General features: G+C 33.3%; 1 protein-coding gene across 2 annotated transcripts in view; it reads right to left on the bottom strand.

The window, feature by feature from the left end:
* Window positions 1–24,478, bottom strand: part of LOC127876852 (neural cell adhesion molecule 1-like) — a 207,117-nt gene extending 182,639 nt beyond the window's left edge. The window contains exons 1-2 of one of the 2 annotated variants that reach the window (XM_052422348.1): window positions 24,300–24,478; window positions 21,471–21,717 (exon numbers count right to left, since the gene is read on the bottom strand). In XM_052422348.1, coding sequence (XP_052278308.1) covers window positions 21,471–21,555 — 85 coding nt within the window. In that variant the 5' untranslated portion in view covers window positions 21,556–21,717; window positions 24,300–24,478. Of the gene's footprint in view, window positions 1–21,470; window positions 21,718–21,941; window positions 22,364–24,299 lie in introns of those variants that run through there. The other variant, XM_052422345.1, reaches the window with a different exon arrangement.
* Window positions 24,479–26,538: the final 2,060 nt, after the last annotated feature.

The raw sequence follows: 26,538 nt of genomic DNA, 5'->3' as shown, positions 1-26,538 counted from the left end.
ATACACACCAGACTCATTTAAACTCGAAGAATCTCTGATCAAGGGGTTAGATGAGAGCGGAAAAACCAGTATTAAACCCAACACCAAACCATACACACCTGAAGATATTTTACAGAAAATGATAGGAGACGCCCATTTAGATCAAATTAGAATAAATGGAAACGAAATTGCTGCGTTAATTGATAGTGGATCACAGGTCAGTACTATCACAGAAGTGTTTTACAACATGATGTCTCCAAAACCAGATATTCATTCTATGGAAGAATTCAACTTATCGTTGAAAAGTGCAAACGGCAGCGAGATTCCATATAAAGGATACATCTTTGCAAATATAGAAACAGCATTTACCACAGAGGCTATGCCAACCATATTGCTTGTCGTACCGGCGGTTGAATACGATGGAACAGCTCATGTGTTATTGGGACAGAATATATTACGAGAATTAAAACCAGTTGATGAGTACACAACAGTGAATAATGTTTGGCAAGCAGGATTCATGTCTATCAACGCAGATGTTGGACTAGTGACAGCTACCAGACCAATTACACTCTATCACAGAGAAAGTAGAACAGTAACCGGCTTTTTTAGAAAACAAAGAAATGTAAAGACAGCAGTAACAGAACCAGTAGATGATATGCATAGCCAGTGCTATAATATGTCCAAGGGTTGTACAAGTTGAGAAGCCAGGAAGAACAGCCAGAATACCAGTTCGGATTTGTAACGTAACAGCTGAACCAATCAAAATTAGGGCAAAGCAGAATTTATGTAAACTTGAATAATTACAGTGTTGAGAGAAGCTCCTATTTTCGAAAATGTCACAAACGCATTCGTTTCTTTGGGGACAAAGTCACATGATCACGCTTACATGTACAATAAAATCAATATGAAAGATACATATGAAATTGATTATGAAGAAACTGATTTTTCAGAAGAACAGAAAAACAAGGTGTACCAATTGTTTAAAAAACACAACGCAATATTTCCGAAGTCACCACTTGATCTTGGTCATACGTCAGAAATTAAACATACTATCGAACTTACAAACAATGAACCATTTAAAGAACGGTATAGGAGAATACCACCAGCTGTTTATTAGGAGGTTAGAGAACATCTAAAAGAAAGGCTTGACCTGGGTGAAATACGTAAATCAAAAAGTCCATGGTCCTCCAATTGTGTTTTCGTTCGTAAGAAGAATGGTGAAATCAGATTTTGTATTGACTTTCCAAAGCTTAATGCGAGAACCAAAAAAGATAGCTATGCTATACCCAGGATTGAGGATACATTACACTTACTTTCTGGATCTTAATATTTTTCAAAACTTGACCTTAAAGCTGGCTATTGGCAAGTTGAACTAGAGGAAGAGGACAAAGAAAAGACGGCTTTTCAGGTCGGTAGTCTCGGTTTTTATAAGTGCAACCGCCTTCCTTTTGGATTATGCAATGCCCCGACAACTTTTTAACGTCTAATGGAACGATGCATGGGAGATTTTACTCTAAGAGACTATTTGATATACTTAGATGACATTATTATTTTCTCCAATGATATAAATTCCCATATTTCACGACTGGACCAAGTGTTTTCGAAGTTAGCATCGTTTAATTTGAAAATAAAGCCATCAAAATGTGAATTCTTTAAAACGGAAACCACTTACCTCGGTCATGTTGTTTCTACAGATGGGATAAGTGCAGAGCCGGAAAAGACAGAAGCCGTCCGAAATTGGCCTACACCTACTAACGTGAAAGAGATTAGGAAGTTCCTCAAATTTGTAGCTTATTATCGGCAATTTATAAAGGGGTTCTCAAACATCTCAAGACCTTTGAATGACCTGCTTATTGGTCAGTCTAATAGCAAAACTCACAAAAAGATACATCTAACAAGAAGGCAAAATTCGTATGGGGAGAAGAGCATCAGAAAGCATTTGCGAACTTAAAACAACAGCTTGTACATCCGCCTGTACTTGCCTATGCAAAATATGAACTTCCGTTTATTCTTCACACGGACGCTTCTTCACAAGGCTTATGTGCTGTGCTGTACCAACATCAAGATGGCAAAGACAGGGTTGTCGCCTATGCAAGTCGTTCCCTTAAACCGGCCGAAAAGAGTTATCCAGCACACAATCTGGAATTTATCGCATTGAAATGGTCGGTTACAGAGAAATTCCACGGTTGTAACTGATAACAACCCACTCGCGCGAAATTAGACGCCACAGGGCAGAGGTGGATGGCAGCTTTGGCAAACTACAATTTTACACCACGCTACCGAGCGGGACGTCAAAATGCCGACGCCGACGGACTGAGTCGTCTAACAGTTGAACATGAAACCATCACTGCTTTATCTTCTGGTATGACAGCAAGCGTAGAAGATACTCCACTTTGTTTCATTCTGTTAACCCTGAAACGTTGTCAGAAGATGATTGTTCCACTACAATACCCGAGGAAGTTATGCAATCATATGCATTAGGTTCCAAAGATTGGCATCAAGCTCAGCATACTGATCCCGTCATCTCTGATCTTATTGAATGCATTCAGCAAGGCACCAGGCCGACAGCTTTGCGGGCCTCGGGCACTACTTCAGCTGTTGCTAGATATAACAGGGATTGGAATAAACTGGAACTACATCAAGGGGTATTATATCGAGACTCCATGGTAATCAGTCTTACAAGCAGCTCATACTACCAGCAGCACTAAGGGATGAAGTGTTTCGCGCACTTCATTGCGATCTAGGGCACCTAGGTAGAGACCGAACAAGATCCCTGTGTAAACAAAGGTTTTATTGGCCTGGAATGGAAACCTTTATCCGTGATGAGGTTGCAGCTTGTGATCGATGTATCAGGCGTAAAGCGATTCCTCAATCAGCATCCCTAGAAAATATAACGACATCAGCTCCGATGGAAATGATCTGTTTAGACTACCTCAGTTTAGAACTCTAAAAAGGTGGATTTGAGCACATTCTGGTGATTACGGACCATTTTACAAGATGTGCACAGGCAAATCCTACTACCAATCAAACAGGCAAGACAACGGCGCGTGTGTTGTTTGATAAATTCACAGTGCATTATGGATTTCCGGAACGCATCCACAGCGATAAGGGAGCTAACTTCATGTCAAATTTAATATCAGAACTGTGTCATTTAAGAGGAATTAACCAGTCACGCACCACACCATATCATGCTATGGGAAACTGTATGGTTGAAGGTTTAACCAAACACTCTTGAAGATGTTAGGTAGGTTGGAAGAAGACAAAACGAGTAATTGGAAAGATTATGTGGGACCAATGGTACACGCGTACAACGCCACTGTACATGATAGTACAGGCTATTCGCCATATTTCCTTATCTTCGGTCGTCATCCAAGACTGGCCATTGACGCTCTTTTGGGTCTCCATTGCGACGATATGAGTGCCAGACATGCAAATGAATATACACGTAAATTACGTAAACGTCTTACAAATTCATATCAGAAGGCAAAAGAAATTGCGTCTAAAACGGCAGAAATAAACAAACGGAAGTATGATTTGAAGGTACGCGCAGCAAAACTAGTCCCTGGCGACTTAGTTTTAGAAAGAAATTTTACGTTGCGTGGAAAAGAGAAGATTGCCGATCGATGGGAAAATGAACCTTATATTGTGGTTTGTCAGCCCAATGTTGGCATCCCAGTCTATTCCGTCAAGAAAGATAACCCAAGAGCGAAGCGAATCCGTCGATTACATCGAAATCTCATACTCCCTCTAGGTGTACAGAACGAAGATGTGCCGGAAACAGAGGCTAGTGCAACCGGAACTACTATGAAATACGTTATCCCACAGAGGAGACGGAATATTTCCCTGGCCGACGACGACGGTAGATCCGACATAACACCAATATTACGCAGATCAACGCGGATCCGCCGCACACCAAAACGGTTCAATAGTGATGAGTTTGCAGGAACTAAACTTGTTAAGTAAGTGACCAGAAGTGACTGATTTTAGTTTGTTTTTTTTGTGCAAAGACAGTGAAAACATGTTTTGTTCAATCAACTTACATGTGTGAATTATCAGATATTATTTCGAAAGTTTTATGTGTTACATGAACGATGTACATAGATGTAACGCAATATTAATTATTCAATGGTGTCGATTCATTGTGCTTTAAGAGATGTTTGATAAATTTATACGTTGTAAATAAAATTATTAACTCGGCATACTTAACGCGTATGTCTTGTCTTTGTTGTTTATCTATACAATTAAACAATACCGTTAAATCCACTTAAACTCATTTAAATGTCGAGACGACATTTTTCAAATAGGAGCGATTATGTCATAGGGTGAGAATTTAATAATTTTATATCGTCAAAATGCCACCTATATGTAGTTAGTTATTACTCAGTTATTGCAGTTAGTTAGTCATTGATAAATAGTTATTTAGCCTTGCTAACAAATTATACTTACACCGGTGTATGCAAGGGATACCTAATCCTTGCCACCACTTTCAAATACGCCAGATTTAAACTTACGATTGGACGCCTTTTTCGTGCGAACGTTATATGCAGGAATAAATATATATATATATATATATATATATATATATATATATATATATATATATATATATATATATATATATATATATATAATTATATATATGATGATGATGATGATGATAATGATGATGATGATGATGATGATCATGATTATGATGATGATGATGATTATTATTATTATTATAATTTTTTATTTTTTTATTTATATGATACAATTAACGAATGTAATAACGTTTGTATTCTTTGTATTGTTTAACGGCTTATCTATTTTACCATTTTATCATGTTATTATGTTTAAAATGTTATATAAGGATGTGTGCATTGTTGCAGATCATAACAGATCATAATACTATCATCAGTCTGCAATATAGTCAACGAAACCACCAAGTTTGTTGCTTGTCATTACCCCAGAAAGGCTGACTAGGCCGACGACATTGCGTTTTACATTATCAACAAAATGTCAAACCACCAACACAGAAAGTACTTATTAAGCTCTTAGAATATCTACTCTGTTATTCATTATGGAATCATACACAGTCATGTTTGCAAAATCAGTAATGTTGTTGGTAAATGTGACTTGAATACTGTTTGGCTGCTTGTATCCAGCAGAGAGCAGTTTTCGCACGAGAACAATTTAAACACCGACAATTAAACGACTATAGCTACAATACTAATTATATCACAGCCTACGTATCCATTCTTGTTTTTTTTTCATTATGAATCTTTGTCTGATTAATTGGCTATTGCGATTTGGGTCAGTATTTTAAAGCCACCGTTTTGCACAATACGCAGCAAGGTACTCCATCCAATTTTTTTATTTTTTTAGCTTTGAAAAGTCACTGTTGTACACATGAATGTCAAAGAAAAATACAACATATTGTTTCCATTTTGGTTTGCAAACATTGACAATAATGGTGTACTGTTGCACTGAACTGTATTATCTTTCCACATAAAACATATATTAGTAGGACAGGGCGAAGTATGATATTATTGTAGCAGTGAAGGCATTTATACACGGTTAATGTAACACATTTATTGTAATACAACATACGTATGAGAATGATAAAAACATTTACAAATCTAAAACGAGTTAAAGTAATCCTTGACTTTCTTGTAAATTCATTTAAGAATACCAAGACAAAGTGTCCCCACTGCGGAAAAAAGATAAGATGTTATATCGCAGGTATTTTATTCATACGCACCTTAAAGCAACATAATTAAGGCGCACTCCAGGCAAACTAAACTTAACGTGCGTAAAATGAAGTCCACTGGGGTCCTATACTACAGTCCGAACAGGTTAATCAGACACGCAACTCTCTGTTGTCATTGAATGTTTTGTTTCAAGTACGTTTTCTCTAATTTTCTTAACGAAACTCCAGTCTAAGCGAAATGCAAAGACCATGAATAGCCATTGTAAACTGCAAAAGATTATCTGGGACGTTACTTAGCACAAGCATTCCGAATATTATAACCCAGAGATCGACATAACTCCACAGCATTGGATGCAAAACATGGAAGCCCACAATGCACTCAAGAACGTTTTTCTTTGATGCCTTTTTTACTTGCTTACAACATGCTTTGTTAAAATGCACATTGATTTAAACAGATGTAAACAATATCGTTATATGTAATTGGTTTAAACTTGTTCTTGTTTATGGATAGATTTTATGTACTCAACCGACCACTGTAAAGTGTATTCATCAAAGACATCATCATTCAGATATATTTTATTTGAATGTACTAAGTCATAAATAAAGACTTTTTCCAGAAATGTAAGTTTATTTAATATTTAACTATGTTTCAATTAAGTGTATACGCATTTAATTCTCTGAATACGATTTTATTTATAAATCATAAACAAGTGTTTATAAACCAATGCTTTTATTTCTGTAACAAATACCTCGGTATGTGCGCTAAATGTTAAAATATGTTCTAAATGTTTTCCATTCACACGGATTTGATCAAATATGTAGCTAGTTATATGTATATATTACATTATGAACATTAATGTGTATACATATGAGGACATTTATAACTAGTTACACATATATTCTAAGTAAAAAAACACACAGGACGAGGTAATGATTAGCTTTATAACGCCTATCGACATCGCTACACAAATGTGTATAAAGTCGTGTATACGATGTTTTTGAAATCGAGATCAATATAACTACGAGTAATTGTTCATTATCACCAATTTAAATTACCCTGTCTTTGTGTTTTTTAATATGCCTGCCCGCCTATTATTATGAGTATTATCTACTAACAATTTAGTATTCGTGTGTCTAAAAATACGATTGTAGAAAACTGACTAACTACATAAGAACAAGTTCGCAAAATTGAGCAGCATACATGTTACGTCCGAGCAGTTTTAAAAAAATATGTAATATTTGGAAATCGTCTTTCGTCCTGATACACCAAATATAATAAATATTAAACAAACATGCGAGTATCGGTTTTAATCACAGAGATATTACAATACTTCGCTGTATTTTTGTTGGTACAGGTTTTAGCAACGCATAATGCATCTGTTTGTTATACACGATGGCATTTTGGTATGGCATAAGGGATTATCCAAGCACAAGTCAAACCGATAACACCAAGGCAGTAAAGGAATTTCACCCCCAGTTAGTAACCATTAAATATAAGTATTGACTCTTATTTGCTTTAACGAAATACCTATAAGTAGAAATTCAATACATAATGAAACTATGTTAAAGGTCAACTTATTTAAAGGCTTTCGTTGAAGATCTAGAGACTTAATACAGTGCTTTCTTATGATAGTACGCCCAGGGTGTGAAGATCCTTGGTTTATCGTACTACTATCAATGGCGACACACATTTGGGCGAATAATGTTTCATTTGAGAAGTTACATGATTTGTACGGTAAGTGGTACATAAGTTGTATAATACAGTACTATCAACAGATCGATGTTAAACTCACTTGATCATTTATATATAAAAGAAGCACTCGAGATACATTACCAGGAATACATCTTATGATCACTGCAAGGTCCTCTACGTACGGCAAGTTACAAATTAGCAGACAATTTGAAGCAAAAATCAATATAAGTAATGTAAATAAAACACATATTACGACACAATTTTGCATGCACCCCACGCCGTTTTTGAATTCAGATTTACCTTACCACTGATTAAAGTCGTTAAACATTACGTTTAAAGTTCATTTAATCATCGCGAAACTTCACAATTGCCGGTAGTATTTATAAGTCGTTGTTATGTCGAACTGTAGCCTTGTGTATGTGCATAGATGGGTTGTTTCAGTTTGACTTCATAACGTTCTATGAAAACTAATCTTGGATTGTACCATGATAATGTTTTTATATACACGAATCGTTCAAATCGTGCACATTTGCTCAAAACTGGACACGCTCTAGCGGTCTCATGGTTTATATCGACGTCTTTAGCCAATAACTTTAATTTTCCTCATTACTTTTCAATAACGCAATTCAACAGAATGCACCTTGGATCGAAACTTGCAATGATACATGGTTGACCCTTTATACGATGTGTCCAGTAAATCCCAAATATACCAACAACTGTTCAACATGAGCATCAAGGGTACAAGTTTTAACATTAGGCATGTAACACCATAAAGTGTTAATATACCCTTTCACCCGTAATCACACTTTAAATTGCGCTCAATGCCGACAGAGAACTTTTGCAAATGTGTACAGCAGTGAGTGTTTAGTTTGTTTATCCTCCGCCGAAAGGTTACCATAATGACAAAATATGTAACAATAATATTGATACCAAAAGTGTAACTGAAATCTGTTGTGATTTATAACAAGCATCCCTTGAAAACAAATATTTATAGTAGCTATTGGAAATATATAGCCCATGTATCGTGATTCATCGTAATCAGATTATTGAAATCTTATTTCAAACGTTACTCGTATGGTATGTAAACCGATATACGCGCTGTGTTATGTTTACGCTAAACGGATTAGCAAGGCTATTCTCTATCGATAACATCAATGTGGACGTGGAATTTGTCATCCGTTTGTTAACACTAGCTTGTATTTATCATTCGTATTAAGATAAACACATGGCAGTAATGAAGAATGTCAACAAAATCTTTACAGCATCGTCACGGTCAAGATGTTCGCATGCGTACGTTGAGGAGCTAACGACTTATTACCTGGGAATAATACACATAGGGTATTCAATCCTACTTTGTTATGCATTTCAAACAACTTGCTTTCAAAGTATTATGTTTGCTTACATACACATTTGAATTTTTACGTTGCAACTATTAGCTACTAACTAAGTAATCAAGTTTTTTTGTCGTGATATATTAACAAATTACGGAAAAAAAACTTTTTCAAAACACAGTTAATGTTTCTACAGAACATTGATCAAACTTATCAATCAATTATATGTATTCTTTAAATTTTTAAGAAATTCAATTTTATTATGCGGTTGCAATTAAACTCTGGGTTGTCATCCAATATAATTTAATCAGTTTCTTCGTCTAAAAAACATCATATGAACTCACTACAAACACAATTCACGGCTATCGCCTTAGATATCCTGCAAAGCGATGAAAATGCAACTTGTCGCTAATTTAAGTGTTGTTAGAAACTTATTCCCACTGAAGGCTCCAAAACTTGTATAGCATCTTTTGGACGACGCACTGAAATGCGGTCAAGATCAAATGGTAGTATAGTTTGCCACTTGGTAGGAGAGGTTATCGTACGATTTCCTTATTTCTAGCATAGCCTAATTTCGATTATTTTGTTTACACTAAGAACGCGGCTCTCGTGATAGGGACATGTATGCGCTCCAAGTATTTTGTTTATTAACATCACAACGCTTGAACATAAATACAGACACGACTGAAAACACAAGTATATTTGAGTTTCCAAATCTTACTTTAACTGAAATAATCAAAATGTATGCTGCATACTCCATTCATTGTTTTCGGTGCTCGTCATTAATTTTGCAAATAAATTGTAAACCAGTGCGCTAGTGTAAATACAACACTTTCATGAATTTTATATATTTTAAAGGAAATTCTTTTACTTTTTCACGATTCCCAGAAAATGTTGCATGGAGCAATCTGTGCGCGCATATCGCGAAAATAGTTTACATGACGATATACACATGTTCAGTGTGCAAAACCTGTCCCGTTTGTATTCTAATCTTATCAAATCGTTTAATACTAACATATACACTCCCGCTGATCTACGTTACAATGAGAGGTGCGTCTGTACGGCAACGCGATACGACGTCATAAATACAACGGTTACGGCGTCTTTCCACAGTTTGTTGACGATACGGGACGTTGTAAAAATAAATGATAATAACGGTGATTTTGAATAATTTTTCTATGTGTAAGCCAATGTTTATTTTAATACGGATATCGTGTTCCTTGTTCACAGCTTGCCATGTAATTTATTCCTATGTTCTCGATAAAATGGTAGTTTTACATTCCTGTATAGACAACTCATGAAATCATTGGAATATAATTCAAAGTCTGACATTAAACAGATGAAAATGCAAACAAACGTAAGCAAGAACGAATATTGAATCATTCTGATCAAGATCTGTCTCAAAATTAACTGCATGTAAGTGTAACGAGAAATTTTTTGATGAATTAAAATGTTACGGCGTCTTACAGAGAGTGTTACAGTGCATTTACTACAACATGTTTAAGGTTACGGTATAGTATCGACGTTTACTAAAGGTTTCGGTAAATAACAAGTTCGGTAAATTGTATTTATATAGTATATGTTGAGGAGGGTTCGGTAAAAAGGTTCTTTATAGAGGTATACCTACAATGAGGTGTTAATGCCACCTATAATTGTCTTACATCAGGGGCATATATTTGCAAACTGGTGGTTAATGTTTAATTGATTAATTAATGCAATGCCTATAGTAAAGAATTTAGGGGCATGAATAAGCTACCACTGAACTTTTTAAAAATGGTTGTAAATTTGACTTCCTGCAGGCGCTGTATTGCTGTAAAGAAGACACCGTAACATGTCTTAGTCGTAAGAGAAGATACCCTGACATGTACACGGAGTTGACATGCTACAACTTTGTTGCAAAATCGGATAGAAATTACCACTAATAGTATACACACGGGCTCTTGTAAAAGAGTGAACTTGATACAGATCATTGAAAATAATCATCGTGACAGAAGCTGCATACCAGAAACAACGAATTTATTGGATTTTCTATGTTTTGAGCTTGAACTTCTTTCTTTTTTCATGATTTTACGCTAGAAAATGTCTCGATAGCTTAGGTAGCGAGTAAAGAAACATTAACAAATGGAAATACATGCCATATCCTGTTTTACGTGTAAGTATAAACAAAGAATATACCCGTGTAAACGCGTGTGTATGTCTATAACTGTCAAGACACTGTAACCGTTGTAGTAATGACCCGGATCGCGTTGTCGTACAGACGCACCACTCATTGTAACTTAGTTCAGCGGGAGTGATATATGCAGAAATAGTATTTGAGCAAATTGCGAACGTTGGCTTTTTTGCAATTCATGAGCACTTTTTCGTGTCAATTGTCCTCGACACTACAAACAGAAGATCATCCGATAAAAAAGAAACTTGTTAAATTGTAAATAGAAGTTATAAACAAGTAAAATTAATCTTTCAGTTTCTATAAATATGTTCAGTGAATCGAATTTTCGAAGTTATGTTGCCCAAATGTCTGTTTATAAGTAAAGATATTCAGCGAATATCTATGTAGCATTCTTTAATTTCCTTTGTCATGAAATGTGCATACTAAGGACATTCAAAGCATATACTGTCGTACATATTATGTTGCTTTTTTTCAGGATGACGAAGGTGGTCTGCAAATTTGTTCCAAAACGTTAATGGTTTTATAATGTATGGTTGTGTCCTTTATTATCAGTCTTTTAGTTACATGCATTTCAATAAGGTGATGGTTCAATATAATTTAGCATTTGTTATGTACATTTACCTAAGGGATTGTGCAATGCATTTCAAATCAGCACATTATTAGCAAAAATTTACTATATGACAGGTATGTTCGGCTAGAAAAGGATGCTAGTGGTTTATCTAATTTACACTTTATCGCATCAACACAATTTAACCTCTTCACTGTTAGAGTTCACCATACATCATACCATATATTTGTTCTGCTGAATTGAGTTTCTTCAGATTGACTGTATTTTGCTTAACAAGATCTATCAAACACTTCAACAGCATTAATTTTATTCTTTTTCTTTTTCGATCATCTTTTTACACATTTTAATGTTTAGCAACTCGTGTATTGTGAGTAACGTAACACACACTATGTTGAGATGCAAATTATAAATGGCTTTTTGGTATCTGTTTTTTGCATATTTCTATTGTTTTCTATTTCATTGCTCACGTTTATTATGTCTTTGATGTTAAGTTGTACAGTATGGCTTATCTCTATTAATGGCGTTAATAAGAACTATTTACAACGTTTGAAATACTTTGTTTTAATCTTTGTAATTTATTACTTAAATTAAATGCGTTACACGAGATTATTGTAATGTTTTAAGATAATATCTTTGTTCCATAATGATTGACATATTTACAAGATAATGATGACATTTTAATATAATCGGTCTAAATGCACATGTGCATATGCCAATACGAAAATTAACTGCTGAATCGCAATACACGTGCGTAACAAATGATGGCGTAAATATACAATATATTTATTTATGTCCAATTTATGTCAAGTACATGTCGAATACATATATTTAATACATGTCGAATTATGCAAGGGCCTTTTAGCAATAAGTTGAATTACAACATGCATTAATTCTAAGAATCAAAAGTAAATGGCCCAAAAACGTAAAGCTATCAGATACAATACAATAATTTATCATACGATCGCACACAATATTTAAAAATAATGTGCGCCATTTTATTTTTACATGAGCAGCGCTATAATAAACTCGCATTGGGTGTATAATGTTCACCAGCTGGCCGTTAATGTATTTGGCATTTAAGTTAATCGTTAACAAATGATGTGTATTATGAGAACTAGTTGGGAGAAGGTTGTATTATATTCGTTGGTCAGACTGTAAACATAACGCACAGCCTTCATATGATACACAACACAGCATTTATTATTTTGATAATTATACTGTGAAAGCTTTCGTTGCAGACAAAAGCAAAATTACTACCGTGCATTTTCGATTAAAAAGCCCATACCAGATAGAGGAATCTAAGGTCACCAGTATCAGAACAGCCGATTACACAGTTAATTAGAATGCATTAATTATGAACCGTTTGGTAATCTTGAACTTTTAGTTCATTAAAGTGTGCACACATATTATTTGAATATAATATAATGATACACCAAAAATATAAATGCTGATGCATACTTTGTCATATCGTTAGGTAACATTCTTATTACATAACTAGCAATCGTTTCAGCAAACAACAATATAAATGGTTTGCAATGAAGTGCCGATGCACAGGTACGCACCACAGAATCTGTAATATTAACGAAGTCGCAGTTGTTATATTAAATGCACTGATACAATCACAAACTAAATATTGAATTTCAAATTTTGGGACGTTGATGATTTGCTTGAGCGAAATTTAATTGAAAGTCATGTCCATTTTATATAACTTGTAATACAAAATATCACAGGCAGATCACTATTTAAGGCTTATAACATTCCAAACACTGACGTGATCGTGGGTGGCAGATAGGTTAACGATGGTTAAATTAAAGTGTTGTTATATCTTACATCGTGCAATTGCAAAACCCGTGTATACAGTAATGCAAATCGAGTAACTGCCATATGAATGCGTTTATTTGACATGTACGTAGTTCTAAGATCAGCTTTTATATTTTAACTAATAAAGAAAACAATTATGTTAATCGATAGTTTCATTTAATAGTGTCACATATCGAGAACATCTAATTTGTATAGAGCGTACAAAAGGCTCAAATAAATAACAGACAACTCATTAACATTAATCACTCGCGTGAAGTTAAGTGATGTTGTAATATCAAAGATTACGTATTGTCCCATACAAACATATTAAGCCTCACATTAGTATAGAGCCGTTTTAGAAATCATCAATAATGAATTACAATGAATATAAATATTAAGAAAGAGTACCTTGAATTGTCTTTTATACATTTAACATAGAAAAACTGTTCGATAAAAAAACACGCACCTGAGATTGTGTTTATATATTTTATCCTTACCGATTGCATATACACATTGTTTCTATTAAAGTTATATTGCAAGTTGGTATGTTTTAAACTTTCAACTGAATAAAGTCACTATCTACTTTTATGGATAACTAAACAATATATTTAGAACATAATCGCGAAGCGAATCCTGCAAAATTAAAACAAATATAGCAGCAAAACTATGCATTGCCTTACACAAATGTATCCAACCGATGCACTCGAAAAATTGCTTATTCGATCTAAACATATGGAATAAACAATTGTGCGTGGCAGTTTAATTTATTCCCAGACAAACGACATAGATTGGTCAGACAGGACTTGCATATGGTTATACGAGAATTACTAGCATACCACCAATTCAGCGTTTTTCTATATGAGAATATTATGTGGTCTCAATTAACACTAAGGGATGGAATACTCCAGTGAATCTAACACATTGAATACATTACATTACTGGGTTTATAAATACTATCTTTGCTCTTGAAGTGGTTTTGGCACGAAATATGTGAGGATTAATTTATTGTTGTAGGTTTTACGTTGTTGTAATGTCGATTTCCTAAAGCATGAATCCAATGAAATGATGTGTTCCTCTCATCGTTAGTAATCATTAAAACCCGTTTCAATCCAATTTCTGGTGAATTGACGATCGTTATAATACTCAAACCATTTACATAGTGTATGCAACCAACGTGCCGACCGTAATTTCTGGGAAAACATATTTGAATAACGGCGATTGCTGTCTTTCAGACTTAACACGTAGTTGTTGATAAAATGGTGCTACTACACATTATCTTGATATATAGAGAGAAAACTCGGTAACTATCGAAACATATTGATTATAATATGATCATAGAATCAGGCCAATATTAATGTGTATTCAACAATCTTGCACAAAATACAATGGATACTGATTATTAATTTGCGGTATTTGAATAATCATTAAAACGGCGTTAAAAGTTCGTTTGTCATATAAAGAAGTGAAACTCCAGCTGCTGGAGCAGTATTGAATTTTCATTAAAAACAATTAGTTGGTCCTTTATTTAAGGCAAGTGACCGATTGCCCAAACAGTACAAAACAGCACAATACAGCACAATACTAACCAACATAAACGAAAGTTGGGTTTCAGTTTCAAGCAATTTTGAGTTTAGAAAGTAAGTATTGTTACAAGCATAGTGCTGTATTTCAAACAATTACATTTCAACGTCCTCAATCACATTTTAAGAAATAAGTATCTTTATTAATGGGAAATCGTAAGATAACGTGTTATGCCGTAAACGATATGCAAGTGTCAATTGATTGGATGGGTCGAGACTGGCGAAGTTGGAGATTGACTTAGTATGTCGAGGCGAAGTTGGAGATTGACTTAGTATGTCGTAATCACACTTGGTCATATGGCTATTGAGGCTTTCGAATGAGTGATTTTGATTTATACCAGGTACAAATATCTGCACGTATTTATATAATCCATCTTCGTTAAAAAAAATCAGAATTGTATAAATTTTAAATGTTTACATAATTAAATAAAAAAGTTTGATATAAAATCGAGCATTTAATTTCTAATGCTATCCAAATATACATGTGACCGTGTTGTTAAAGGTCCATTTAGAAAAAGAAATTATTTTAATCAGTGTTCAGATTACACATTTTTTCATGATTTTGCTTCTTGGTCTTTTTATCTGTGTTATTTCAAGTTCATACATGCTGTGTTTGAATTATTATTTTTCTGTTTAATTTTATTATGTGCATTATTACCTCTAGAAGTCAATATCACATTACATTTACTATTACTTCATGTTCAGTATAAGGTGCTTTTGTAATAGGGGACACTTGCGTATTGTTCCGTGCTATCATTTTTTCTAAATCTTTGTTAAAGCATATTCGCTTGTCGGTTCACTTTCTTCTTTGTGGTTTGTCGAATAACCCAACCGTAAAATGAGATGACTGTTGGCGGCACAGTTCGTAAAAAACACATTCTACAACATATTAATCTTTAAAATGTCTAGGTTTTTGTTAAGTACCCCGGATATAACATCATCCGTTTGAATTAACGCTAATGCAATCAATATCTAACAGAAATTCTATTGACTTTCCAAATTATGCGATTTAATTAATCATCATTTTTATCGTTTACACTTTGTGTACATTACATACGGTATTTATCATCAGCTCGGAGTTACCTAAGGTATATATTGATAATTATGTTGACATATACTTCTACATGCTTAAATAGTATACATAAGAGGACATAAACTCAATGAAATAATGTACGCAAAACATTCATTTTATGCATAAAGCACGCGTACACAGAATGAACTAAAACTTAAAAAGTTAGCACTCTTATGACATTATTTTCTACACGTAAATCCACTTGACACTTTTATAGCCCACTCTACTTTGTGTCATGCCTTGCACGTTTTGAATCATCGAATGACTGCTTCATCATTCACAAAAATGTTGACATTCGCTATTGCGTTATCAAAAACAAATATATTCATCAAAACTGGTAGCTATCGTTCACCTTCACATTCATTTTATGCATAAAGCACGCGTACACAGAATGAACTAAAACTTAAAAAGGTAGCACTCTTATGACATTATTTTCTACACGTAAATCCACTTGACACTTTTATAGCCCACTCTACTTTGTGTCATGACTTGCACGTTTTGAATCATCGAATGACTGCTTCATCATTCACAAAAATGTTGACATTCGCTATTGCGTTATCAAAAACAAATATATTCATCAAAACTGGTAGCTATCGTTCACCTTGCTGAACAAATACAATACGACATTCTTCAATCTCAATTAATGTGGTCTGCTGCATCTCAGTTATCCCATAAAACAAATGAACGATTTGTAGCACGACGTTCGACAACTTTGATGGAAAATACGTTCAGCTGTTCTGTCTCCATACAACGTTAAATAAAATGAATGCGCATTAGCGCAAACGTTATATTAATTATTTGGTATTAATTACATTTTGATTTTCTTGACTGGTAAAATTCTAAACAGTTAAGTGTGTGATTAAAAATTTGCCGAATCATAAATTTAATCGTTTTTTCAAGCAGATACAATCTCGAAAACATTGCTAATAAATTATAGTAAAGGCATAAACGTGCAGTATCGCTTAAACGTCGAGTCATACTTTCATCAACATGTCCGCCCCGACAGCGCCTGAGTTGTTTCTCTTAAACTCATTTATTGAAAACATCATACTCATTTGTATTTCTTATATTGAAATAATGTTGTGATATGGTGCATCTCGCGGAGAAATGTTGTATTATAGTACTATAATTATTATAGTACAGTATGTGCTTTCTATGTTATTAGACTTACAAGGATCCTATACAATGTTGTTGTGTTTTCAATCTAACAAGAAAACATATATAACTGAATAAAACGTATATTTGCCGTAGTAATTGAAATATGCGATTATGCAACGTTGGAACTAAGGTTCATGTGCGAAATCACAATTATGTAAATAAGATGATACAACTTAAAGCATGGTTGGAGAATTGCCTCCTGAAATGAATCCCAAAAGCATGTATTAGCAAACTGAGCAAATCACAGCGCGTTTATTAAAGCATGCATAGCCCAACATATATAAATATCCATTCTTAGAAAGCTCACACAGGAAAAACCGATTGCAATATACTCGATGTGAAAGGTATACACACCGTGTAAGTAGATTGGGCACTTAAAAATAATAAAAATATTATTATGCTATAAAATATTTAAGTTATTATTATGATGAATAAAAGCTTAGACCAGTCAACTGAAATGGTGGGTATTAAGTTTCAAGTGTGGTAATACTTTTAAACGGAAGTGCTTTTTCAAAAGCATAATGCTCTTGTTACGGATGTAGGGAAACCATCTGTAAATACAATTATACGGCATCAATTCGTCAATTTCGAAATCGCATTAGCACTTTAAAGTCATCTGCGTTTTACTGTCATTTGTCAAAGTGATGGCATGTTCGTTTAATTATCAAAAATATTACCAAGCGAAAATCCCTACAAGCTGAGAGCATAATAATCAATTAGTTACACTTATTTTTTTTTATTATAAATTTTGTTAATGTTTATGTTTTTCAATATTATATTAGTTTATTTCTACTTACATTAACTTCTGTTCGATTGTTTGGTTCCTCTAGTCGAATTGTGTTATGTAACAAGTCAGAAGTAATTTCGAAATAATATTTTCAGAAATATATGTAAAGTCTTTTGATAGTTCAGTACAAAATACAGTTATTGTATTCCAGTATATGTTATGCCAAAAAGTTACATATCAAAATGCAAACTGCCATGATTACAAAAAATAGTATTTCGGTAAAATGATAATATAATAAAGCTTGCTTTCGGAATTTAAGCAAGACTAAGATCACGTGATACCCATTTATCCGGGACTAAAATAAACAACGATTGTGGTGTTGATTGAAATGTAACATACACATGTGGTAAAGTTTACTGTAGACATTCAGTAGATTGTCTTCGGGCAAATATCATTATCCAAACTCCGCATCAACAATACCTTTATTTAAATATAAGTCAGATATATAAATACAATTCAAAATCATATCTACGCTATATTCGCAACTTTAAAAAAAAATATGTATAATTTATTTCATTTAAAGATAGTCGCTTTTTAAACAAGGTAATTTTAAATCAATCGAAATTATTTAACCCTTTACATGTTCCCAAGTTTTCCTTCTTTGTCTATGTTAATATCGAATTGTTAATTGAAATAAATCTCTAATCGAACAAAACTTGCGGTCCGCAGATATTTGCGTTTCACACCCTTTCATAAGTGTTCAGTTTTAAGTCGCACATTGGCATTTATCCCCGAACAGTGTTAATTAGCCTTAGTATTTTATTTGCAACCAAAATAGTGCTGATTGGCTCATTTGTTAATAGTAATCATTTATTTACATACGCATCTACATTTGTAAATTCATATTCACAGCAAAGATAATCTTAATGTATGCACATATGATCGACACTCCAGAATGTTGATATTCAAATAAATTTAGGACGTTAAAAATATAGTTTTAACTAAAAAGCCTTTTGTCGCAACGTAGTTAGTGGCAATATTACAAAAGCATCGTTTTCATAATGAAATTATTTTAGGAACATGGGATTTTCATGACACTCCTTTGTATGTGATGTCGTCTAAAAAGGCGCGATGTTATGCTTTTCAATTGACCAATGTAAATTAGGCTAGCAGAATTTCTAACTCACGAATACTTTTTGAAAGATATCATTGGTTACCGTGTATTATTCTGCGAAAACCATATTAGCAAATCTAACGATGCGAGGCCAAAATAGTTAAAATACAACCGGTGTTCTTCTCCTAATATTAATATGTGACAGTTCGATTTTGTCTTATTACCCATTGCCGGTCAGATGAGCATTGCTCCCCACACTCAATACGAAGATAGAGAATACTAGGTTAGCGTTGAATACAGAGAAGTTTATGTTGCGAGGCTTAGAACGCCAGGAGCGCGAGCCTTGGCGAGCGCTTTCGGTGTTCGAGCCGAGCAACATAAACTTCTCTGTATTCAACGCTAATCCTACTATTCTATTTATCCCATTTGATTTTTTTCAACGTGACATTTAACTAACCTTAGCCTAACAATAAGTTTAATTCATTCATAAAAATCGCTTAAAATCTAACGAAGTAACCATGCGTAGTGATATAAATGTATTTGTTCTGGTACGCAAAATAGTCTTAAAAAATTCACACACAAACTGTAAAACTAGTAAAAATATCACCATATGCCTCAATTCAATTTTACGCAGCATGCGAATTATAACACATTACGACCGCGAAATGAAGATTTTACTTTACTATAATTCATTTTATTTTCGAAAGAAAATGATCAAAATGCAATATGGCGGCGATTGCACCTGACAAATTATGTCGATGTCAACATAGATTCTACATGTACACTATCGACGAGTAAACAGACAATTGCAGCGACTGACACTTAATTTGACTTAATATGCAGGGCAATACGTTTTTCGACTTCGGACGACAAATTTAAGGACGCGCAGAACGTGTTTTTTTTATATATAATGTTATGGGTACGCCGTGTGTGATCCAATGCATCAATGGCCCCCATGTTAAAATCATTTCCCCGAGAACAGGGAACGACAAAAGTACAAACAAAACCCAAAACACGTTCGAACTAGTATCTTACCTTTAATTATCCTTTACAATCCATCCAATAATCCATTTAACACAATAATTGGCGATTTTGCATCTAGGGTCTTTAATAATTATTTTAGCATAGTTTAATAAAGACCCTTATGCCATCCTATAACTATTTTCAAATGAATTCGTTAAACTTTCTTATTCGTCACACGCTACGTCATGTACTCTATGAACATTACTGCTGTCAAAATGAACCGGAGCAGTTTATCAAATAATAGCCGTTGGTAAACTCGGATGCATTTACAGATCTCTGCATACAAACATAATTATGTTTAAACTTTCACACTGTTATGTGTCTATGATAAATGCCCTTATTGTGTACAAGAAAATAATTCAATATATAAATACACAAAGAATGGAAAACATTCCGTTACACAACAGATAAATCAGTAGATAATACCCGTGTACAAAATGGGACGTTCCGAATTCCAGTGTGGTGCTATTTTTACCATCTTATACTTTACACAGCTCTATGCTTAACGTGAATTAAATCGGAAAGCAAATATTGCAGATTATTATGAATTGTGCGATATTTGTATGGCTTGTTGTACATTCTTAAATGTCAAAAGTATATGCATGGATTATAAACAATGCACATTACACGAAATAAGAAAAATGTGATTATTTGACAATTCAAATACCGTATGTCGATATAAAGTATATGTACATGTGAAATAATTCGCTTTTATAATAAATCGTCAATTTTTTTTTGGAAAATGACGCAATAAGTGTCATTTTATGACGCCATCAATCAGCTGATTCATTATACGGATGGCAAAAAATTATGTCATATGACTAGATTTAAAGGTTGAAGGTCGTATAATTTTGAAGCTAAAGTTTTCTCGACATTATTAATTATGAATAATCATTCAGTGGTATAGTAAAAAGTAGTTCGTGCACGTGCCCTGTGCACGTGACAGGGCACGTGACAGGGCACGTGACAGGTATATCCCACAGTGTTGAATACAGGCTAGTATATTCCATAAGGTGTTATACCGTCAATGTCGCGTTGAAAATTGGATAGAATATCATAACGTGCAGTGTCGATTAATTGGTCATAAATTGCCAAATCTAAAACAGGTTTCGTTACGGTATATATTGTAATGACAACGAACCATATGGTTATCGTCCAACCATAGTTTACGATTGTGATATCACATGTTTGTCATGTGATAAGTCAATTTTGCGTTTACGACAAATGCCAACCATTTCCATCGATATCATTAAATGTTTAAAGAAATGCATTAAAACGAATTAGTGATAATTAAAAGATAACATAATCACGAATATTTGTATCGATAGAGGGTTTATTAAATATAAGACATGTTTTAAGGTTATTGCCATTATTAAGAGCTTTAGCAATAATCAATCTATACATAACTACCATTTCTCAGGCTGTTAATAATTCATTCAAATAACAAAACAGTACCATAATTAAAGTAGATGGATTCGACAGCGTTTAAAATAATCCTTTAGCGTGCTATGCAATTGAGCTAAAATAAATAGGTTTAAACTAAACTAAACTTAAGTAAAAACGTACCTGAATGTCTCAGAAATATAAGCAGGAATAGCATCCATGTCCTTTTAAAGTCTAGGAGTTTGACCAGCATACGTTTTATTTCCATTATTGTGAGTATCTCTTGAACGATGCACTGACTTTAATAGTATTCAGCCACTTTAGAAAACTACATCTCTTACTTAAGGTATACACGTTTCGTTAATCTGGACTACGGATATAACCTCATTTCGAATTCTCGTTAATCTAGATCGTTGCAATAATTCGGCATCTGAAAATAAATAATTTAAGTATAAGTAACATTTTGAAGTTAACAAATGTTGATCAATGCATTTCCATTACAACTATAAACTGAAGTAGCTTTATGACAATTCCACTGGCATAATACAGTTTACTAAAATTTTATGGGTTTCCAAAAGTAAGTAACCGTTCGTGTAGTGCATATCTTCTGTAAAGGATTGTAACAGTAACTTATTTTATTAAAGGAAATTATACCTTCTTTCGAACACAAAATATCCAGTACATTTTTTTATCAGATTAATTGGAAATGTTCATATTTCGTTAATCTCTTCTAAAACTATAAAATATATCAAACAAGCACAGACGGATTTAACGTTAGCAAATCAAAGAATCACAAATAATGTAATCGTGTTTTATCACACATTATTGAGTACATTCCAATAAACATAAAAGCGCAAATCTACATATTAGTTCTAAACCGTTCGAACACTACAAACTCAACACATTTGTAAATGTTAACCCGTTAGATTATTTCCTGCACTAAAACACAGTTGATTTTATTAACAAACCACTCTTCTTTGTTTCACCACAATAACTTATTTTATCGCGACAATCCTTCTTACAATCGACACTGTTATTGAAACTAAACGCATTAATGAAACCACGACGTACTCCGATCACTGCAATAAATAATGTCGTTCAGTGCCTCTTAAATACCTCATTTAACCAGCGATGTTGAACGGTCTGAACGCATCCGTAGGTAGATATATATATCACGTTTTGCATTAGTTGATAATCCGATAATACTACGCATAGACGTTTACGTCTTCATAGTTATTTTCCAAATATATGTTTTCAAAATAAGAAGTTCAATCTCACTGAAATTAAAAACTGATTATTTATAAATATAATGATTTACATAAGCTCAATTATGGACTCGACGATCATCATGAGTGTTAGTGACAAAAAGTAATGGGTTTAATAAAAAATAATCTTACTACAGTTATATACAACTTTCTGTGTCCTTTAAATACGTTGTTGCTTCAAGCTGATACTCGAACACACGTATTTGTTACTTATGCAGATGCAAATGTTTAGATCATTAGTTTCACTTCAACATCGGTTAAGTCTGGTAATGTTTGCATATAATTACGTACCAATGGGACTTAAAAAGAGTAAGAGCAGTAACAACAGTTACTGTCAATAAACTATGATTACAGATGTGAATATCTTTAAGCGAATTGCAACAAGTTGTGTTTATAAAACAAACAATGCGCATGGTATGTTTTAATAATCAAAGTTTAATTATAACATTCATACAAAAGCAATTAAATCATGTTTTTTCATACACATTCATCAGTTTTTGCAATTATTTATAACCTTATTATTTTGTTATGATGTTCACCCTTTGGTAAATAAGCAATAAGCATACACAGGCAAATTGGAAGAAAATCAAAGACAATAGTTTATAAACATCATACGTGTCCTCCTTAATTTCATAATACCTACTCTTAATTAACATTTAAACAGGGAACTATGGAATAAGACTTTATATTAAGCAACTATATATTAAAATAAACATGAAAAGAATTACTCTTCAAAAGACAAATAAACATTTGACTTATGAAACAAACCTTACTGCTCAAACGGCAATTCGCATATCATATTGACAATTGTTTGAGTATTGTGTCTCCATTTGATAGAAAGGGTCATTGAGCGATAAGAAGCATATTTAATGGCCATCGTTATTCTCGATTGTGTCTGATATTCCGATCGAGTATAAGTGGAAGCAATCGGTTTTCTTAGATTGCGCAACTTTCCGTCTTTATTAAAAGAACAGCTAGTGCGAAATAAAGCTGTCGACTTCCAGTGCCGCAGGTAAATGTCCTACCACTGGGTAAATGCAACTTCATTTTTTTCAATATACAGAAGTCCATTAAAAAAGTTATACACCACAATTTGACAGGTAATGTCGTCTATGGTGTAAAATAAAATGATCAGATAATGTCCATCTGCGTTAATATTTAACTTATATATTTGCAAACATTCATTAAAAACATACGTTTTCCGGGCAATGGATAAAGGAGAGTTCCTGATAAATACAACATGACACATTACGCTGGCAAAAACACGTAATTATCACATGTTTTAAGAGGTCATAAAACATAAAAATTTTATATAAATGTGTTTCTTCGGAATGTCAAAAAAGATATGATACGCCATTGTCAATGAAAATGTATTTTAAACATAGCTGAACTACTGTTTTTGTCGTTTGTGATTTCTAACTGAACAAACAACTTAAAAATATATTGTTTGTCCAATAAATTGAATGTTGTTTAACACGTAACACGTTCATAAATATGATATAATTGAATATATTTTCAGGTCGTCATTTGAAGTTTTAATGTTGTTTCCAGACATTTGGTTTAGACAATTACGATCATAACTATCAAAATATAGACAGCAAACACCTGAAACATAATAGTGTAGCAGGTAAGCGTAAGTTAATTTAAGTTGTTTATTGTTTGCTTGACAAGACACCCTGAACAACTCGCCAATGCTTGTGATTAAGGTTTGTTAAGCCTCCGTAATTTAAATTGTCTCTACACTTACTTAGTATTCTGTATTACGTACAACACGTACAACGCCGTCTTTTATTAGTCCATGAGAGATGTCAATCACGTATGCAATGAATATTACACACATTCATAAATAAACAAAAACAAAAACAAATAACAATGATTATCACCATTTTTCATGTCGACTGTCATTAAACCATAAACTTCATCGGATATCCATGAATTATTTACTCCATGTAAATGTGTTGTTTGATAAACTATAATACACCCTTATAAATTACATATGTCATCTCTCCTTAATATCTTTTTGGAATGTTATCTTCTGCAATAAAACTGCGGGCTACTTACAATGTAGTTTTTTGTTTGTGGTTTTAATATCACTATTGGTTGATGACCCAAAGAAATATTGCAAAAACAAATATGTTGGCATTATATGACGATACAATCATTATGTTATGTTACGGCTGACAAACGCTCAAACAACTTAAAATCTTATTACTGTGCTATTTTTAAACAATTACCAAAATAATGACATCCTATTAATTTACAAATCACTTACTAAGATTCAAAAAGCAATACCAGGCGAGCAATTTAATTTACAGAAGAATATGAATTGTGCATCTTAAGATGTAATATACCTTATTACATGTAAACAGTGTAAGAAGCAGTACGTTGGACAAACCATGCAACCGGTGTCAAAAAGAATGAACAGTCATCGATTTGACATAAGAAACTTTGCTAACCCTAAATTTTCAACTTTGGTCGCATCACATTTTAATGAAGATCACCACAGCGCAAATGGCTTTTCCTTTATGCCAATTGATGTTGTTAGTAACAACATAAATCGTCTGTGTAAAAAAAACTTACTGGATCCATAGACTTAAAACATTACACCCTAATGGTATGAATAACAAAGTTCTTTTTAACATAAAAGACTAGCTCTTCAATTTAATTAAGCTTACTTTTGTGTTTTCCTTTTAGTATTTTTATATATAATTTTATAGGAAAGTGTGTATTCTTGAATCCGAAAGTAAAGCTTAATTTATTTAACGTTCATTTTATTGACGTACATTTTCCCGCATTTTAATGTACGTGAAGTCAATGACGTAACATCCGCTTTCCGTTATTATTTGTATTATCCTGATGAAGGGGTAAGCCGAAACGTTGATAAAAAAGGAAAGAAAAATATGTGTTTTTGTTGGATTTATCATACTATATTACTTAGATTCATGATTATTTCCCTGCTTAATAAGCCTTAAGTTTATGATCTTAATTTTTAAAAGGCTTAGCATCAAATGAAGAGATTCATCAAACGGTGTAAACGTACCCACTTATTTGAAGATCAATAAAAGGTAATTGAATTATTCTTCAATACTCGAGTGATGTTATTCACTGATGTACGAAATACAAAGAGTATAGCCGCATACATTCATTTATAAAAAAGTTACCACAATTACTCACATTAAACCGTTCGAAACTTCCTTTGTCGTTATCCGATTCGATTAGAGCTTTATTTGTGTTGACAGTTTCTATGATTTCAGTTTAAAACACTACAAATTGCAAAACAACATGAGTGTAACTCCATATATTTTGTTTAGATTTCAACCAAAGTTTGCTTATATTATGATTTTATGTGCGGAAAAGTCTACACTAATTGATACAACTGTCATTTGACGCTTTATTCTGCTGTGACATTTAAAACAGACCAATGTATTGTATTGTTAGAACTTGGTATCATACCACATACAAATTAAAAATAGAAAGATGTTTTTTATTTTAAGAACTCGGTATCATGCCACAGAAAATTTCAGGAAAAGATAATCGTATAGATGTCGTATATGATAAAGCTTTTCCTCTGCAGCAAAGATAATGTACATCTGAACAGCATAAACAATTAAATGTTTACACCCAAGTATTATGTTAAAAAATATATATATTAAAAATTAATTTCTTGAGTACAAGTTGCAAATTAACAGTATTTTTAAATCATCAATTGGTACTGTTTGTTGTCCAGAAATATTATAGTTATGCTGTTTCGCGCCGGTTTGCACTTTAAATCGTAGTCGCCGCCAATATAAAGCGCGGAACAACGATATTCCATTACAACAAAACATATAATTTGGTTGGCCGAACATGCCCTAGACCAAATTTGTCCTTTTATAATAAAGAATTGTTTACTATGACTTGGTAAAGTCATAAACTCAAAACAAATCCAGCGGTTCATCTCTTATCTCCAATGTACTTGTGATCAAACAGGCGATTGATCTCATAAA

The sequence above is a fragment of the Dreissena polymorpha genome, chromosome 4, assembly GCF_020536995.1.
Source record: "Dreissena polymorpha isolate Duluth1 chromosome 4, UMN_Dpol_1.0, whole genome shotgun sequence".
NCBI classification, from domain to species: domain Eukaryota; kingdom Metazoa; phylum Mollusca; class Bivalvia; order Myida; family Dreissenidae; genus Dreissena; species Dreissena polymorpha.
This window is presented reverse-complemented; position numbering and strand designations above follow the sequence as displayed.